The 20,333-nt window shown below is 37.3% G+C and overlaps 1 protein-coding gene across 1 annotated transcript in view; it reads left to right on the top strand.

Moving 5' to 3' along the window:
• The first annotated feature begins 461 nt into the window (after nucleotides 1–461).
• LOC144255063 (ankyrin repeat domain-containing protein 62-like) overlaps nucleotides 462–20,333 on the top strand; it is a 183,219-nt gene continuing 163,347 nt past the window's right edge. Inside the window, exons 1-4 of the mRNA XM_077799098.1 lie at nucleotides 462–1,103; nucleotides 6,654–6,681; nucleotides 6,805–6,930; nucleotides 11,390–11,447. Of these exons, the coding sequence (XP_077655224.1) occupies nucleotides 475–1,103; nucleotides 6,654–6,681; nucleotides 6,805–6,930; nucleotides 11,390–11,447 (841 nt within the window). The 5' untranslated portion in view covers nucleotides 462–474. The remainder of the gene's footprint in view (nucleotides 1,104–6,653; nucleotides 6,682–6,804; nucleotides 6,931–11,389; nucleotides 11,448–20,333) is intronic.

Genomic DNA, 20,333 nt, shown 5'->3' with positions numbered 1-20,333 from the left:
TTCATCACTAAATTTGAGAGAAGACAATTAGTGAAAAGGGAGAAGAGAGAAAACTGAAGGAGGAGGAGATGCTAAGGCTATATTTTGGGAGTGATATGCTTCACACTAACTTACACACATATGAAAATACGCCACAGTGAAACCCTCTATTCTGTATAACAAAGGTGCACAGTTCCAAAACTATAACTATCTTAATCATTTTCATTAGTACTAAGATGAAACAATTATTTGAACTCTTACTAAGAAGGGAAGTGATGAGATTTATTAAGTATCTAAAATGTGTAGGCATATATTTGAATGTGTTATTATATTTCACAATCATAAAATGGTCGTGGTGATGTTATCTCACACCCTGTTCGCAATCCCTCCAGAATATGAGGAGATGAATGGTAGACAAGTGTCTCTCTGGAGAGAACGTAGTCCTCTCCTAGACCTTTATGGTGCTGGCCCCTTACCTTCCTTAGATCCACTTAAATGTCACACATGGGGCGGCCGGCGCGGGTGACACAGGGGCCCGCGGGCCGCACAGGCCGCCGCCACCCCGCGGTCGCGGCCTCGCGCAGTCCCTCCGGCCTTTTTGCGGAAGCGGGGGCGCAAGTCCGGAAGTGGGCCTGTCGTCGGGGAGCCGCGAGGCCGCGGCGACCTGCGGGGCGGCAGGGCCTGCGGCCTCGCCAGAATTGGTCTGCAGAAGTCGCGGGATCCCGAGGCCCGCCGCTGGGCGTGCAGCCTCCCCATGCCGCGGCGCCCCCAGCTCTTGTCCACCGGCCCCTCCGCAGTGCTCGCGGGAGCGGCAGGGCGGCGTCCGCAGATCCGGGCCGGTCGGAGGCTGGGCTGCCCCTGGCGGGTGCGCGCCGCCGGGCGGGCCCGGTGCCGAGGACGCTCCGCGGGGACCTAAGCATTGCTGTCTGCAACGTGCCTGCAGCATCTGTGGAGGAGACCACGGACTCCACCATGTGCCACATCTTGAACCTGTACCGTCGGACGACTTGGCTGCACCAGGCACTCCGGGAAGGCACGCGGGTCCAGAGTGTTGAGCAGATCCGCGAAGTGGCCTCAGGAGCCGCTAGGATCCGCGGGGAGACCGTGGGCATCATTGGACTAGAGTCTCTGTGTAGTTTTGACTTGCATATCCTTGATTAGTAGATACTTAGATAATTTTTTTCTTACTTATTTGATCTTTTGTGTTTCTTCTATTGAAAAATGTTTGTTTAGTTCTTAGTAATTGACTTAATTGTATTTATGGCATTAAGTGTTTTGTATTGTGTGAATATTCTTATTAATGCCCTCTAAGATGAGTTGTAGACAGATTTTATCCTCTTCTATAGATTTTTCTCTTTACTCTCTTTATCATTTCTTTTATTGCTTGGACTTTAAAAAAAAATGCATTTGTTGTTGGCATTTCTGTCCAGGAATCAGCTGACTGCAGATTTGTGGATTTGTCTCTGTGTCTTCAGTCAGTCCTGATTGTTTTAATGCCAGGGTGATGTGTTTTCCTATCTATTCCTCTGTGTTATGCTTTGAAATTGTGTACTGTAGTGCATTCTGCATTCCTCTTATGTTTCAAGTTTTCATTTTCAATTTTTGGTCTTTTTTTCAATGATAAGAATTTCAGGATAATTTTTTCCAGTTCCATGAACACCATCAGAGGTTTGATAGAAATTGCATAAAATCTGTGAATCACTTTCTGAATATAGATATATTCCCAACATTAAATTCTGCTTTTTAAAATAATATTAGATGTTTCTCTATTTTATGATGCCTCTTTTTTTTCTTACTGAGACTTCTTCAATTTCATTTTATGATTTTGCCATTTGCCACTTTAGACTGGATTATGCCTATGTATGATTTTGCTTCTACTATAAATGGAGATGTTATCCCTATTTCAGTCTCAGTGGGGTTGTTTGTATTGTATACATATATTATGCATGTTTGTATTTTGAAGTTGTTTTCAGAGAGTTTGCTAAAGTTCTATATCCCATCTTAACTTCTTCTGGCAGAGACTTTAGGATCTTCTAAAAGAAGATCACATAATCTGTACATAGGAATAATTTGACTTCTTTTAATTTTCTTCCCTTGTCTAATTGCTGTGACTACAATTTCAGGGGCTCTGGTGAAATGTGAAATCTGGTGAACATGCACACCTCATTGTTATTTCTGATTTTAGAGGCAATGCTGTAGATTTTTCTCCATTCAGTTTGCCCTTTACTTTGGATTTGGAATATATAAACTTTGTAATACTATGGGAAGTTCTTACTGTTCTCTGTTTGCTAAGACATCTCATGAAGGACTGTTGAATTTTGTCAGAGGCTTCTTCTATATCTATTGAGGTCATAATGAGACTTGTCTGTGTCTCTGTGGTTTTCTGCAATTATTGATTTGCATGTGTTGAACCATTTTGCATTCTTCTAATTAATCCAATTTTATATTGTTGTATGATGCTTACAATGCTTAAATAATGCTTAAATAATGCTTAAAATAATTCGAATTATTTTCATTAATTCCATGAGGGTTTTGCAAATATCTTCCTCAAGAATATTATTAAAATTTTTCTTTTCTTGTTTTGTTCTTAGGCAGTTTTCCTAAAAGAGTGATATTGCCTTCATGATATTGCCCTCCTAAAATGCTTTTGCCAGTGTCCTTCATTTCTATCACATGTAATCTTTGGGGGAGTAGCTGTGTTAGTTCTCATCTGATGATCTGGCAAAATTCAGCCATGAATCTCTCTGGTACTTGCATTTTTTGAAAAGCTTTTCATAACTGCTTCAATATGATGACATATTATTGGTCTGTTTAAATTTCCAGTTATTCTCTTGAATCAATTTTTGTAGGTCATATAGAGAGAGACATTTATCTGCTACTTCCACATATTCTAAATTTCATAATGTAAATCATCCTAACATTCTCTGAATTTATTGGCATTTAACTTTTCAATGTAGTCCTTAATTTTCCTCAGGATTTCAGAAAGGTGTGTTGTAAGATCCACTTCTTTTGTCTTAAATTTATTCATTTATATCTTCTCTCTCTTTACTTGGTTTGGTTTGGTGCAGGCTTTATCAATCTTGTTTATCTTTTCAAAAACCAACTCTTGGTTCCATTGATCCTTGGTATTTTTTCAAACATTTTCCATGTTATTAATTTTTATACTAATATTTATCATTCCTTTGTTTCTACTGGAATTGGAGTTGTATTGTTCTTGTTTCTCTAAGTCCTGGAGATTCCACTGTAGTTCATTTAGTTGAGATCCGTGTTATTTTTTATGGTATGTAGCCACATTTATAAATTTCCATCTTACCACTGCTTTCATTGTACCCTCTAGATCTGGATTATGTTTCTCTTTTTAATTGATTTTATGGGTCTTTTAATATTTCTCTGACCTGATTTGTGGATGAGCCATACATTGGGTAAAAGTGTATTACTCATTCTCTAAGAAGGTGTACTGTTTCTGTGTTTTTTGTTTTTTTTTGGTCTCAGTTTGAAATATTATTTTAATATCATCAGATGATGTGTGAGGAATTGCTTTGTGTATATGCTAGGAATAGCCTTTATAGCCTACTTTGGAACCTGTTTATGAGAACATTCTATGAGAATGGTGAATATTCTACTATTATCTGAGTAAATATTCTGTAGACATTTTAAAGTCCTTTTGATCAAATGTACGCCTGAAGTCTGTAATTTTTGTTGATTTTTTTTTTCTGGATGATCACTCTATTTGTTAGAGTGATCAATTGTAGTGACCCACACGTATTAAATTGATGTTCATCTGTTTTTTCACTTTAAAAATATTTTTGCATGAAATTAGGGGCACTGATATCTTTAAAGCCATTAAAACTTCTTGATAAATTATTCCTTTTACCAGTAGGTAGTAATCTCCTTGTCATGTCTGGTTCTTTGTGGTTTGAAGTCTGCTTTGGCAAATATGAGAAGAGCCAGTGCTCCTTGCATTTGGCTTCCATTTGTATGAAATGGAAATATTCTGAGAGTCTCTTTGAATGTGATGTTTTTTTTTTTTTTCTGACAGAAACATACAGTTGTGTCTTGATATTTTCCTTCAGTATTCCACTTAATGTCTTTTAATTGAATCGTGAAGCCCATTTACATTTAGTGTAAATGGTAGACAGGTATGTATTTTTTTCATGGTGCTTTGCTTTCTTTTATCATTGGAGTCACCCATAATTCACAGTTGCTTACCTACTCTAGTGACATTTATTCTTTCGCATGCTCTGTTTTTTTAATCTTTTTTATATGTAGGATTTCTTTGATTACCTTCAGCAGTGCTGGCTTAAATGGTCATGAATTGTTTTAGTTTACTCCCATGAAAGTGGTTTATGGGTTTTGATTGTTTCCTGCTAGTTTGCTGCATTTGTCCATGAGTTTCAGAAGTTTTCAGGTGCAGTTTCTTGGGTCTTGTAAACTGAGAATCATGTCATTGTGAAATAGAGCATAGTGTTAGGTCTTCTTTTCCTGAATGTATGCCTCTTCTTTCTCTTTTGTGGATAATAGCTCTGGTTAGAGTGACAAAGGAGTATTTTGAACAGAAGTGGTAAAAGCAGGCATCCCTGACATTTTCCAGTTTTTAGAAGTAATGCTTTAAGTTTGTCTCTATATAGAATGAGGTTGGCCTTGGTTTTAGTATAAATATATTTCACAATATTGTGGTATGGTTTTACTCTTCCTGGTTTCTTGTGTTTTAACTTTTATTTTGTTAAATGCTTTTTCTGCTTCTATTGAGATACTCATGATGTTCTTGTCTTTTTGTGTCATGATGTGGTAAATGATAAGGGTTGTTTTCCCTATGTTCAGCCAACATTCCATCCCTAGAGTGCAACGCACTTGCTTGTAGTGGACTTCTTTTTCATGTGTTTACTGTGCAATTTACCAGTATTTTTTAAGAACATTTCCTTATATATATTTTCTATTTAATTGATTTTTTTAAATACACAACAGCAGTATGCATTACTATTCTTATTACACATATAGAGCACAATTTTTCATATCTTTGAATATAAAGTATGTTCATGCTAATTCCTGTCTTTATACATGTACTTTGTTTTTTTTTGTATTATGATTCTTATTATTCATGTATACCATGATTTTTAATATCTCTGTATATAAAGTAAGTTGACACCCATTTTTTGCCTTCATTCATGTACTTTAAATAATACTGTCCATCACATTCCACCATCCTTGCTAATCCCCTGCCCTCTCCCTTTCTCTCCCACCTCTCTTCCCTATCTACAATGCATCTATTCCACCCAAGGTCCCTCTACCTACCCCACTATGAGTCAGCCTCCTTATATCAGAGAAAACATTTAGCCTTTGGTTTTTTGGGGATTAGCTAACTTAGTTAACATTACCTTGTCTAACGCCATCCATTACCTGTAAATGCCATGATTTTATTCTTTTACTGCTGAGTAATATTCCATTGTGTATGCCACACTTTTTTTATCCATTCATCCACTCACTGAAGGGCATCTAGGTTGGATCCACAGTTTAGCTATGGTGTATTCTGGTGCTATAAACATTGATATGCCTTGTCCCTGTAGTATGCTGTTTAAAACAAAACAAAACAAATTTCCTTTTATGTACATTAGGATTATTGGCCTGACGTTTTGTTTCCTTGATGTGTCTTTGTCTGATTTTGGAATCAGTGTGATTCTAACTTCATAGAGGAGTTTTGATGTGTCACATCCATTTTTTTCTTCATAGAATACTTTGAAGAGGATTGATGTTAATTCTTCATTGAAGGTCTGGTTGAAATCCATTGAGATCCCATTGTGTGCTTTTGCTTTTCATTGTGGCTGGGCTTTGAATAGTATCTTCTATTTCATAGCTTGAAATTGATCTTTTAATTTTCTATGTTGTCAAGGCTCAGTTTGGGGAGGTAATCTTAATGTAGAAATTTATCAATGTCTTTATGATTTTCTATGTGATTGGAGTATAAGTTTTGCAAATATTTTCTGATTAGCCTCTCTATTCCAATCTAAAGTTGTCTGTTTGATATTTACTTATACACCATAAATTTTAGACAATTGTATTTTTTCCTCTTTCTCTAATAAGCATGGCTTAAGGTTTATCCATTTTATCTTATTTTTTAAAAAAGACCAACTTTTTGTATCATTGTTGTTTTAGAAAATGTTTTGTTGTTTCCATTTCATGGATCTTGCCTCTGATTTTAATTTTTTCCCATCTTGTGCTGCATTTAGTGTTGATTTGTTCTTCTTTTTCTATTACTTAGGTTATTTATTTGGGGAGTTTCTATTCTTGTAATGAATTAAATCAGTGTTCTGGGCTCTCCTCATTGAACCACTTTCATAATGCCTCTGAGTTTTGGATATGTTGTGTCTCTATTCTCTCTTACTTTTAAGTATTATGTTTTGTCCATGATGTCTTCTGCTATCCTTTGGTCAATCAGTAGCATGCATTTAGTTTATATTTGTTAGAGAAGCTTTTATTTTTTTATTATGTTGTTGATTTCTAATTTCATTCTATGATGATCTGATGGGATGCACGGTAAGTTTCCAATTATTTGGATGGACTGAGCGATGCTTTGTGGCCTCAGATGTGGTGTATTTTATAAAATGATCTGTGTGTTGCTGAGAAGAACTTTTATGTAATGCTTGCTCATTACACTTATCATGTTTTTTTCTTCCTAGACTGTCTGTGAAGAAAAAGGAGAAGTTAGTAAGTATTTTTGGCAATCCAAGAATGATGGTAATCTCTTTGAATACTTTCCATTCTTGTGGTGTTAATGACTTGAAATTACAGAGTTTCACATATATTTTACTTTGTTTTTTATCATGAAAGCAAAATGTGACCAGGACAAGCAAACAAATCAAGCCTCATGTGACAACAATGGTGATTCTGATAAAGGAGCAGAATGTATATTTTGGACTGGTCATGCCAGAAGAATCAAAGTTAAGAGCTTCCATGGTACTCCTCCTTCCTCACCTGACATGAAGGTAAGGCTCCTTGTAACAAAATTTTCCCACTCCCCCTTTTTAACATATCATCCTCCATATCCTTATAATGGTAATACTGATCCTAAAAAGAAATATAAGGCCCCTAGTAGTTCACAATAGCAAATGAGTATAGCACCAAGAAAGAATTATGTGCAGGATTGAGATTTGTAGATGTTGGTAGAAGAAAAAATTTTCATGTACGCTGTTGAGGAAGGAAAGAAGTAGAAAGAAAACCAAATGAATAGCTGAAAGCTAGGTGAATCTTAAGGTTAGAAGGCAAAAAATTAGGAAGTAGTCTTTAAAGAAGAGCAAGGTAACTGTGTAGATTGAATAAGAGTGAAAACAAAGGACATATACTGCAAACGACAAAATTAGAGAAGTGAAGATTAGCAGGAACTGTAGACGAGAGTCTATTGAAACACTTGAAATTCATTTCAACTAAGAAGTGAAAGAAATATAATTTGTCTTTCTAGTTTTAGGAGTAACCACCCTCCTGATTTCCATAGTGTCTATAATAATATTCATACTTACAGATTAATTCTAGATAGGGCAGAGGAGTGGGAGGGAAAAGGAGAGGGCAGGGCATTAGCAAGGATGGTGGAATGTGATAGACATCATTATCCAAAGTACAAATATAAAGAAAGGCATGAATTGGTGTCAACCTACTTTATATACAACTAGAGATATGAAAAATTGTACTGTATATGTGTAATAAGAATTGTGATGCATTCTGCTGTCATTTATTTAAAAAATCAACAAAAAATAATATTCATCCTCAACAATAATGTTGAAGAATTCCTATTCTCCATATCATCATTGTAGTTTATTTCTTGTATTCTTAAATATTGACTTTCTGAATGGGTAAGATAGACTCTGAATTCAATTTTGATTTGCATGTTCCTGATGGCTAAAGACAGTGAATAGCACTTCATATAAATGCTGAGCAATTATATATTTTCCTTTCTGACCTCTCTGTTCATGTGCCATTGATTAAATGGGTTGTTTTTATTTCCAGTGCTAAATTTCAGTCTTATTTTATACTTATTATACCAGTCCTTTGTCAAAGATTAACCAGCAAGGATTTTCCTCCATGCAATAAACTTTCTCCTTACTTTAATAGTTTCATTTGCTCTTCTAAAGATTTTATTTGAGTGCACTTCTGTTTGTGTCATTTTGCTATTATTTCCTCTGCTATAATATTCCTGTTCGTAAAGCCTTAGTCTAGTTATCTGATGAGATGTTTCCCCGGATTATCTAGAAGCATTAGCAGCACATCTACTCTGAATCTATATTTTGTATCTGCTTTGTGTTGTCTTGTGCATGGGGAGATATAGAGATCTATATCATTCTTCAACATATGGATATCCATTTTAACCAATACCATGTGTTTTTCTATAAAGTGCCTTATGGTTGAACATGAGTTGAGTTCATTGTGATATAATCATACATGCATTTTGTTGGTACCATTTCAGACCCAGGTTCCTCCCTTTCCTTTTTCTCCTCCCTCACCTTCCTCTCCTCTACTAGATACCTTTACACTCCTTTAATTCTTAATTTTTAATCAGTGCTTATTGAGATACATAAAAGTGGAGGTCACCATGATATACTTACACATGGACCTCAAGTAATTATGTCACATTCTTTGCACATTCCCTCTACGAATCTAACCTTTCTCCTTCCCCATCAGTCATTTTCTACTACACTAATCTTCCCTTAACTTCATGATATCCATTCCATCATTGTTCTTCTTCTGTTGCTTTAGCTTTGCCTATGAGAGAGAACTTTTCTTTGCTTGATTTTCTCATTTCACTTATTGTATTTTGTACGACATTCTCCAATTTCATCCATTTATTGGCTGATAGAAAAATCTCATTCAAAAAGACAGAGTAAAACTTTTCTATGTATATATACCACATTTATATTCCATTCAGTACATCTTGGCTACTTGTTTTGCTATAGACATTGATGTATTTGTATCCCCATTTGTCTGCTGATTTTACCACTTTGGACAAACACAGAGGAGTATATCTCCACATGGTGGTTTCATTCCCATTTTTTTGAGAAATCTCCATTCTCCCTCCCAGAGTGTTTGCACTAACTTGTCATCCCACCAACAATGTGTGAGTGTACCTTTTCTCCAAATTCTCTCTGACCTTTATTGTCTATATTCTTGATATTTAACATCCTAACTGAATTCAGAGGAAAATCTCTGTAGTTTTGACTTGCATTTCCTTGATCACTAGATATTTTGATCCTCTTTTCTTACATATTTAATCATTTATGTTTCTTCTCTTGAGAAATGTTTGCTTAGTTCTTATTCATTGACTTAATTGTGTTCATGATATTAAATGTTTTGTATTCTGTATATATTCTTATTTATTCCCTCTCAGGGGAGTTGTAGATAAGATTTTCTCCTCTTCTGTAGGTTCATTCTTCAATCTCTTTATCATTTCCTTTGTTGCCAGGTCCTTTTTCAAGAAACTTTCTTTTTCCATGCATTTGTTCTTGACATTTCTGTCCCGGAATCAGATGACTGCAAATTTGTGGATCTGTCTTTGCGTTTTCAGTCAGTTCTGGTTTGTTTTAATGTCAGGGTCATGCTGTTTTCCTTACTATTGCTCTGTGTTATACTTTGAAATTGTGTATTATATTGCATTCTGCATTGCTCTTATGTTTCAATTTTTATTTTCAATTTTTGGTCTTTTTTTCAATGAGATGAATTTCAGGATAATTTTTTTCCAGTTCCATGAATACCATCAGAGGTTTGATAGAAATTGCATAAAATCACTTTCTGAATACAGATATGTTCCCAACATCGTCTGCCTTTTCTTGAATATTAGATATTATCTGTTTTCTGATGATTTATTTTTCTTCTTCTTTTTGCTCTTGAGACTTCTTTAATTTCATTTTATCATTCTGCTATTTGCCTCTTTGAATTGGATTACTCCTACGTATGATTTTGCTTGTGCTATAAATGGAGATGTTATTCTAATTTCAGTTTCAGTGTGGTTGTTTTTATTGTATGGATGTATTCTTCATATTTGTATTGTGAAGTTATTTTTATTCCTGAAATTGCTAAAATTCTATATCCCATCTTAACTTCTTCTGGTAGAGCCTTGAGAATGTTCTCAAAGAGGATCACATGATCTGTACACAATAATTTGACTTCTTAACTTTTTATTTACTTTTCCTGTCTAATTGACTTCTTACTTTTTATTCACTTCCTCTTTCTAATTGCTCTGAATAAAATTTCATTGAGTGCCTTTAAATGTGAGATCTGGTGAACAAGCACACCTCATCCTTAGTTCTGAATCTAGAGAAAATGTCATAGATTTTCCACCATTCAATATGCCCTTTACTTTGGATTTGGAATACACAGACCTTATAATACTACAGCAAGTTTCTGAAGTCTTCTGTTCTAAAAACTTCTCATTAAAGACTATTGAATTTTGTTAGAGGCTTCTTCTGTCCTGTATCTCTGAGGTATCCTGTAATTCTTGATTTCCATTGTTAAACCATTCATGAATTTTATTGTATATAATTATGGAAATATGTTGTTGAAATTGTTTTGCAGTATTTCATGAAGGTTTTTGCAAATATCTTCAAAATGAATATTATTAAATCTGTTTCTTTCCCTTTTGTTTTATTATCCAAATTTTCTGTAAGTGTGATTTTACCTCATTGAATGCATTTTCCAGTTTCTTCCCTTTTATATCCCTTGTTATCTTTGGGGGAGCATCAGTGTTGGTTCTTATTGGAAGGTCTGAAACAATTCAGCCATGAATCTCTGTGGTCCTGAGCTTTTGCTTTTGGAAGGCTGATTATTACTAGTTCAATATAATTGCATGCTGCTTGTCTGTTTAGATTTTCAGTATCCTTTTGATTCTATTTTTGTATGACATACATTTCTAGAACTCTATCCAATTCTTTTACATTTTCTACTTTTTGTAATGTAAATTATCAAAATAGTGCTCTGGATTTCCCATTTATTAGTATTTAACTTTTTAATATAGTCCTTAATTGTCTTTGAATTTCGGAAACGTGTCTGTTGTAAGATCTATATTTGTGCCTGTAAATTTATTCATTTGTATTTTCTTTCTCTTTACTCTTTATAGTGTCTAAGTGTTTAGATATGTTGTGTCTTTATTCTCACTTTTAAGTATTCTTAGATATCATCCATGCTGTACTATTATTTACTCTAGAGGTGTTAGAATAGCTTTTATTTTTTATTGTATTGTTTCTTTCTAATTTCATTCCATTATCTGATGGCATGCCAGGAACCACGTCTCATGTTTTTGATGTATTAACTGGTGCTTTGTGGCCTCATATGTCGTCTGTTTTAGAAAATGATCTGTGCCCTTCAGAGAAGAAAGTGTATGTAAGACGTGCTCATTACAGTTACCATGTTTTTATCCTTTTTCCCTTTCTAGACTGTCCGTGAAGGGAAAGGAGAAGTTCGTAAATATTTTTGGCAATCCAGAAATGATGGTAATCTCTTTGAGACTGCTCATTTTTGTGCCGTTTATCAATTTGAAGTTAGAGAACATTTCATGAGTGTTTTACTTTGTTTTTTTTTTTTCATAAAAGCAAAATATGACCAAAATAAGCACGGAAATCTAACGTTGCTAGACATCAGTGATTCTGATAATGAAGCAGAAAATACAGTTTGGAACACTTGTGCAAAAAATATGAAAGTAAAGAGCTTGCATGATATTCCTCCTACTTCACATGGCAAGAAGGTAAGATGCATTGTAAGACTTTTTTCCCAGGCCTTGTTAACATATCACCTCCCATATCCTCATAATGGTGACATTGATCCTAGAAAAAACTAGTTCCTACTAGTTCACCATAGCAAATAAGCACAGCATCAAGAAAGTCATGTGTGCCAGGACTGTGATTCGTAGAAGTTTTGGCGTGTATTCAGTGGTTAGGAATGCTCTTTCAGAAGGAAATAAGTAGAGAGAAAACCAAATGAATACCTAGGTGAATCTGAATGTGAGAAAGGAGAAAAATGGGAATTATTTCTGGAAGAAGAATGATATAATTATTTAGATTGAGTGAGAGAGTGGAGACAAAGAAGTACTACAAACACAACAAGAAGAGTGAAGTTAAGGATAGCTGGAACTGTAGAATAGATTCATCTGAAACACTTGGAATGCATTTTAATTAAAAAGTGAAAGAAATATAATTCTCACTTCTTTCAAATCTATGAAATACTTGTGTAGTTCCAATGTGCAGAGTTGTGTGAGTGGAATACTGGAATCAGTGAAGATCTTACCATGTGTAACAATTAAGTGGACAAGTCAGGCAGGGAGAGAGCCAGCCACATAAAAATGTAGCAGGAGAATATTGTGGACAGAGAGAACATTTGTTTACCATTCTTCTTCTTACATTGTGGAGTGGCAGGATCACAGGTGTTAGAAAACATGACCACAGTCATTTTGTGATTCTAAAATATACAAACATATGCATAAATATAACTACACATATTAAATACTTAATCAATTTCTTCACTTCCCAACTTATTGAGATTTGGAATAATTATTTTATCTGAGCAGTAATGAATTATAGATTGAAAATGATTAAGATGGTCAAAGTTTTGGGACAGTGCACATTGGTTTTACAGAATAGAGGATTTCACTGTGGTATACTTGCATACGTGTATAAGTTAGTTTGAAGCAGGTCACTCACAAAATATTATTCTATGTGTTCTTTTTTTAAATATAAGACATCCTAACATAAAACTAGTAGATTTCTCATTCATTGCCATTTAATGTTCCTTAGTAGTATCAAGTGGTCCTCTGGATTTCAAAAAACTGTTGGTTATAAGAACCACATTTTGGATAGTAAATTATTTCACTTGTATCTTCTGTCTCTCTCCTTTGGTTACTTTGGTTCAGATTTATAAGACTTGTTTCTCTTCTCAAAAACACAACTCTCTTTTTCGTTCATATTCTTTTTCATTCCTTTGGCATGAATATGTATCATTTGTTCATTTGTCCTGGATTTGCAGTGCGATTGTTCTTGTTTCCCTAAGACCTCGAGATTCATCTCTAGGCTATAGATTTGAGATCCCTCTGATAAGGTAGTTAGCCTTATAAGATATGTAGCCTTATCACTTATAAAGTTGAGATCCCTCTGATAAGGTATATAGCCTTATAAGGTATGTAGCCACATTTATACTTTTCCTCTTTGACTGCATTCATTGTGTGTAGCAGACACTGGGATGTGTTTTTCTTTTCGGTTGATTCTAATGATCTATTAATCGTTTTGCTGATTTCTTGGAGGACTGATTCTTCATGCCAAAGTGTATATGGCTCATTGTCTTGTGATTGTGCTCTTTCTGTCCCTTTTCTTGGTGTGCATTTGAAATGTTATTTGAATGGCATCTGATAATATGAAAGGAATCACTTTGATTGTGGTGTGTACTTGCTAAGAATTGTCTTCATGGCCTATATGGAGTCTGTTTTAGAGCAAATTCCATAAGAAGCCTGAGTACAGCACTTTTTTTCTGAGGAAGTATTCCATAGATACCTGTAAAGTCCTCTGGATCAAAAAGTACAGTTGAATTCTGTAGGAATGGATGATATTTTGTCTGAACGAAATACCTCTTAGTGAGTTTGGCAGAGTGAAGTGACCCAAACTTGTTTTACAGGGCCCCTGTGTCCCTTTCCTTGGAGCAGTTTGTGGCTGATGTAATTGGGGGCATTGGTGTTCCAGGCACAGTCCTTTACCATTCTTTGTCACCTCTGGTTAATGGAGGGAGGGTTGAAGTCTGCTGTAGCAAATATGACAATAGCTATTGCTCCTTGCTGTTGGCATCCATCAGCATGAAATGCAAATACTATTTTCCATTCTTGCAATCTCTGCAACTCTGTGCATGTGAAGTACATTTTCTGCCGACAATATGCATTTGGGTCTTGATTTCTTCACTTAATATATTCGATGCAGTGCCTTTAATTGAAGAATCAATCTCATTTACATGTGGTATGAATGGTGAGAGGAACATGTTACTTGGTGCCATTTTGCTTCATTTGATTTCTGTTGGAGTCAGTCATAATTCACATAGCTTACGTATATTAAGATTTATTCATTCTCATGCTCCACACTGTCTGATTTTAATGTTCTTCTTTCACATGTAGGATTGTCTGAGTACTTTCAAGATTGCTTCCTTAGTGCCCCTGTATTGCTTTTAGTTTTCTCTTAGCAATTGAGTGATGGGTGTTAACTGCGTATTGTGCTCCTTTTCTCAATTGCTTTCTTTGTTCTAAATTTTTCTGGTGAACATTTAAAATCTTCTAAGTACAGAATCATGTTGTAGTAAAACCACGCTACTTTTAGCTGCTGGTTTCCTATATAAAATACTTCCTTCTTCTCCTTGGCCTAATAGCGCTGGCTAGAGTGACACAGAATGTTTTGAAAGAAATGATAAAAGGGGGGCATCTCTGTCTTGTTTCAGGTCTAAGAAACATGGTTTGTGTTGTCTCAGTTTTGAATGAGATTGACCTCGCATTTACCATAAAAAGCTTTTACTATCACGTGCTTTTCTTGTGTTTTGAACCCTTATTTTGAGAAATGCTTATCCTGCCTCTATTGAGAATACCTAAGATTCTGGTCTCTGTGTGTGTTGGTATGGTGAATGGCGTCTGTTGGTTTCCATCTATGGAGCCAAAGTTGTATCCCTAGATGAAACACATGGGATTGTGGTGTCCTATCTTTTTCTTCTGCTTTGGAAAGTGAATTGCCCAAATTTGATTAAGATCTTCTGCATTTATTTTCATAAAGATTATTGGCCTCAAGTTTTGTATCTTCATGTGTCTTTATCTGATTTTGAAATCCTGGGTATGCAACATTCATAGAATGAGTCTGGCTGGGTTCCCTTCATTTCCCATGAATGGAATGTTTTTTTTTTTTGGGGGGGGGGATTCTATTAACGCTTTTTAGAAGGTCTGGTTGAACCGGGACTAGGCTTCCATTGGGTCCTGGGCTTTGCTTTGTTGGTAGGCTTTTGAGCATATCTTCAATTTCATGGCTTGATTTGGATCTGTTTGAATTTGTGATGTACATTTGGGTAGGCAATGCTGGTATAAGTTTCCCAAATAGTTTCAGATTATCCTCTCCATTTCATTGTGCTCCATGGTGATTGTTCCTTTTCATCCCAAATTTCAGGAAATTGAGGCTTGTCCTTCTTTCTCTGTATAGTGTGCATAAACTTTAATCAAATTTATGGTTGGTTTCAAAGAACCAAGTTTGTATATTGTTGATTTTGTTGGAACTTGTTGTTTTCATTCCGTAAAGTTTGGTTCTGATTTCAGTTATTTGCCATCTAGGGCTGCTTTCAGTGTCGATTTCTTCTTTTTCCATGGCCTTGAAATGTAATGGGAGGTTTGTGCTTGGGAGATTTTCTGTTCTCTTAAGGAATAAGATCAGGGCTCTGAACCTTCTTCTCTGAACCACGTTCCGAGTATCCCTGGGTTGTGGGTAGGTTGTGTGGCTCTTCTCAGTAACCTTGAAGTATTGTTTATTTCATCTCTCAAGTCTTCTGCTCTCCAGTCGTTGATCACTCAGTCGAGGGGGCGTGAGGGGCTCCTGTGTTTTATTTCTACTGTTGATTTCTGATTTCATTGCATAAAAGTCTGATGGAACGCCAGGCATTCTCCCTAATTGTTTCCTAGGAACTGATCCTTGCTTTGTGGCATCAGATGTGGTGTGTTTCAGGAAACTATCTCTGTGCTTCCGAGAAGAAAGTGTCTTTATAGTGCTTGCTAATTCCTGGCATCCTGTGTTTTTCCTTCCCAGAATGCCCCTGAGGAAAAAGAGGAAGTGTGTGAAAATCCCCGGCAATCCACGAATCATGGTAATGTCTTTGAAGAGTGCCAAATGTGCTATTGATTGACTTACAGTTACACAGAGTTTCATGTGTGTTTTACTTTGACTTCTTCCCAAAACAGGAAAAATCGACCTCGGGAAACGACAACACCGAGCCTTGCTGGACAACAGTCCTACTGAGACTGAAGGAGAACATGTGGTTTCCACCCCCCGTTTAGTGCCTACCATGAAGAAGGGCTTGCGTGATGCTACCCCTTCATCACCTGACCCCAAAGTAAGGCATGTTTTAATACTTGTTTCCCGTCCCCTGGCCACATCTTTGATTTCTTCTTCTGTTTTTTGTTGGTGTTTTCATCTATTATATCATCTGTTATATCCTCATAATGTTGACAATGATCCTACATAGAGGGCCCCTAACCTCAGGGCCACAAAAGAAAATAAGTGTCTCACCAGGAGAGGCATAAGGACAGGACTGTGCTTTGTGGGAGTCAAGAACTGTCAGGCCTGCGAATGGGGAATAAAGAACTAGAAAGCAAAGCCAATAAATAGCTACTGGAAGCTGGAAGAGAGATTTTCATGAGCCCAAATAAACCATTGTTTGAGTGCTGACTAGAGTTTTTCAGTCAAGAGTGGGCATTGGTACAGCTGGGCCCTTTTGAGTTTCAGGAGTCAGCTCCATTCGGATTCCCATAGTGGATGTAGTAATAAGCATCCTCACCAACAATGTTGCAGCATTTCTATTTCCACATGATCATCAGAGTGTGTTATTTGTGTTCTCAACATTACCTTCCCGAATGGGGTAAGATGGACTCGCTGTTGAAATTTGATTTGCATGTCCCTCATGTGTGAAGACTGGGATTGTTACGACCTTGATGAGCTGAGCGATTATCCATGTTCCTTTGTGTACTTCGTGATCATGTGCCATTGGGTAAATGGGTTGTTTGTCTTCCCACAGCTCAGTACCTTTAGCTGTTTATGTACATATTATTATGGCAATCCACGGTCCAAGAGAAACTGGCAAAAACTCATCTCCTAGGCTATATGCCTTCTCCTCACCCTGTGAGTGGTTTTCTTTGCTGTTCTGCAGATTGAATTTGGATGCACTCATGTTCACCCCTTCTTGCGAGCACGTTCTCACGTGCAATATTCCTCTTCCTAAAGACTTATCTGATGCCTCTATTCGGAGGTGTTTTCCCTGTATTCCTTCCAATGGCTGCCATGTTTCTCATTTGTTATATCTAGGTTTGTTATCCCTCTTGTGTGGTGTTGTGCATAAGAAGACACAGAGACCTAGTTTCACTCTTCTTGGTATGGATATCCAGTTTGCAAAATTCCATCCTTTGTTTTGCTTTTGCATTGCATTAAACATGTACATGATAGTTGGGTTCCTATGGACATATTCATAAACGTGTTTTTTTTTACACCATACGGACCCTGGTTCCTGCCTCTTATTTCCCTGCACCCTCAACTGGCTCTAATCTACTGGTCTACCTACCATGCATTCATTTATTTAGTGGTTTTTGATAGATATACATTGAATTGCAATTCACCATGATATAATTTCAGGCTTGTAGAGAATTGTCATCAACATTCCCTCCACTACCCTAACTCTTGTGTCCCCCCAAAGATCTTTTTCTGCTCTACCAGGCTTTGCTTTCACTTCAGGATATCCATGCCTACCTTGTTCCTAGTAGGTTGCTTTACCTTCAGCCTTGATTGGAATCTTTTCAATGCTCCATATTCTCCTATGACTTATTGAATGAGCATGGGATTCTCCACTTCCTTCCTCTCATCGAAAATGGTATAAGTTCATTCTTCAACAAATGCTAAAACTTGTTCGTGTATATACGCCTCATTGTATCATCCATTCAACATGTCGCTGCTGGTAAGGTTTATGCGGCTGCAGACATTGATACACTTGTGTCTCTGATGGTCAGCTGAACACAAGAGAGGCGTGGACAGCCAGATCCTGGGGTGGCTCCATTGCTTGTTTTCGGAGGAATCTCCATAGTGCTTCCCACAGTGGTTGCTCTAATGGGTGGTTGCCCTAATGTGTGGTTGCCCTATTGTCTGTTGTTTTGCATCTCTGGAGCCCAAATTGCATCCCAAGATGAATCGCATGGGATCCTAGTGGTGTCCTGTCTTTTTCCTGTGCTTTGGTGAGTGAATTACCAATGTTTTACTAAGATCTTCTGCATTTATTTTCATGAGGATGATTGGCCTCAAGTTTTGTTTCCTGATGGGTCTTTGTCTGGTTTTGGAATCGGGGTGATGCGGCCTTCATAGAATGAGTCTGTCCGGCGGGTTCCCTCCATTTCTTTTTCATGGAATGGTTTCAGGGGGTTTCCCATTAACTCTTTATAAAAGGACTGGTTGAACTGGGCTCAGCTTCCATCAGGTCCTGGGCTTTCCTTTGTTGGTAGGGTTCAGCGTGTCTTCAATTTCATTGCTTGATTTGGATCTGTTTAAATTTCTGATGTGCATTTGGGTCTGCAATGCTGGTATAAGTTTCCCAAAGAGTTTCTGATTATCCTCTGTATTTTATTGTGCTCCCCGGTGATGGATCCTTTTCATTCCAAATTTCAGGAAATTGAGTCTTGTCCTCCTGTCTTTGGATAGTGTGCATAAAGTTTGGTCAAATTTACGTTTGCTTTCAAAGAACCAAGTTTGTATATTGTTGCTTTTGTTGGAACCTTGTTTTCATTTCGTAAAGTTTGGTTCTGATTTCAATTATTTGCCATCAAGGGCTGCTTTCAGTGTTGATTTCTTCTTTTTCCATGGCCTTGAAATGTAATGGGAGGTTTTCTGTTCTCTTAAGGAATAAGATCCGGGCTCTGAACCTTCTTCTCTGAACCACGTTCCGAGTATCCCTGGGTTGTGGGTAGGTTGTGTGGCTCTTCTCAGTAACCTTGAAGTAGTGTTTATTTCATCTCTCGAGTCTTCTGCTCTCCAGTCGTTGATCACTCAGTCGAGGGGGCGTGAGGGGCTCCTGTGTTTTATTTCTACTGTTGATTTCTGATTTCATTGCATAAAAGTCTGATGGAACGCCAGGCATTCTCCCTAATTGTTTCCGAGGAACTGATCCTTGCTTTGTGGCATCAGATGTGGTGTGTTTCAGGAAACTATCTCTGTGCTTCCGAGAAGAAAGTGTCTTTATAGTGCTTGCTAATTCCTGGCATCCTGTGTTTTTCCTTCCCAGAATGCCCCTGAGGAAAAAGAGGAAGTGTGTGAAAATCCCCGGCAATCCACGAATCATGGTAATGTCTTTGAAGAGTGCCAAATGTGCTATTGATTGACTTACAGTTACACAGAGTTTCATGTGTGTTTTACTTTGACTTCTTCCCAAAACAGGAAAAATCGACCTCGGGAAACGACAACACCGAGCCTTGCTGGACAACAGTCCTACTGAGACTGAAGGAGAACATGTGGTTTCCACCCCCCGTTTAGTGCCTACCACGAAGAAGGGCTTGCGTGATGCTACCCCTTCATCACCTGACCCCAAAGTAAGGCATGTTTTAATACTTGTTTCCCGTCCCCTGGCCACATCTTTGATTTCTTCTTCTGTTTTTTGTTGGTGTTTTCATCTATTATATCATCTGTTATATCCTCATAATGTTGACAATGATCCTACATAGAGGGCCCCTAACCTCAGGGCCACAAAAGAAAATAAGTGTCTCACCAGGAGAGGCATAAGGACAGGACTGTGCTTTGTGGGAGTCAAGAACTGTCAGGCCTGCGAATGGGGAATAAAGAACTAGAAAGCAAAGCCAATAAATAGCTACTGGAAGCTGGAAGAGAGATTTTCATGAGCCCAAATAAACCATTGTTTGAGTGCTGACTAGAGTTTTTCAGTCAAGAGTGGGCATTGGTACAGCTGGGCCCTTTTGAGTTTCAGGAGTCAGCTCCATTCGGATTCCCATAGTGGATGTAGTAATAAGCATCCCCACCAACAATGTTGCAGCATTTCTATTTCCACATGATCATCAGAGTGTGTTATTTGTGTTCTCAACATTACCTTCCCGAATGGGGTAAGATGGACTCGCTGTTGAAATTTGATTTGCATGTCCCTCATGTGTGAAGACTGGGATTGTTACGACCTTGATGAGCTGAGCGATTATCCATGTTCCTTTGTGTACTTCGTGATCATGTGCCATTGGGTAAATGGGTTGTTTGTCTTCCCACAGCTCAGTACCTTTAGCTGTTTATGTACATATTATTATGGCAATCCACGGTCCAAGAGAAACTGGCAAAAACTCATCTCCTAGGCTATATGCCTTCTCCTCACCCTGTGAATGGTTTTCTTTGCTGTTCTGCAGATTGAATTTGGATGCACTCATGTTCACCCCTTCTTGCGAGCACGTTCTCACGTGCAATATTCCTCTTCCTAAAGACTTATCTGATGCCTCTATTCGGAGGTGTTTTCCCTGTATTCCTTCCAATGGCTGCCATGTTTCTCATTTGTTATATCTAGGTTTGTTATCCCTCTTGTGTGGTGTTGTGCATAAGAAGACACAGAGACCTAGTTTCACTCTTCTTGGTATGGAT

The sequence above is a fragment of the Urocitellus parryii genome, chromosome 5, assembly GCF_045843805.1.
Source record: "Urocitellus parryii isolate mUroPar1 chromosome 5, mUroPar1.hap1, whole genome shotgun sequence".
Classification (NCBI taxonomy): Eukaryota; Metazoa; Chordata; class Mammalia; order Rodentia; family Sciuridae; genus Urocitellus; species Urocitellus parryii.
This window is presented reverse-complemented; position numbering and strand designations above follow the sequence as displayed.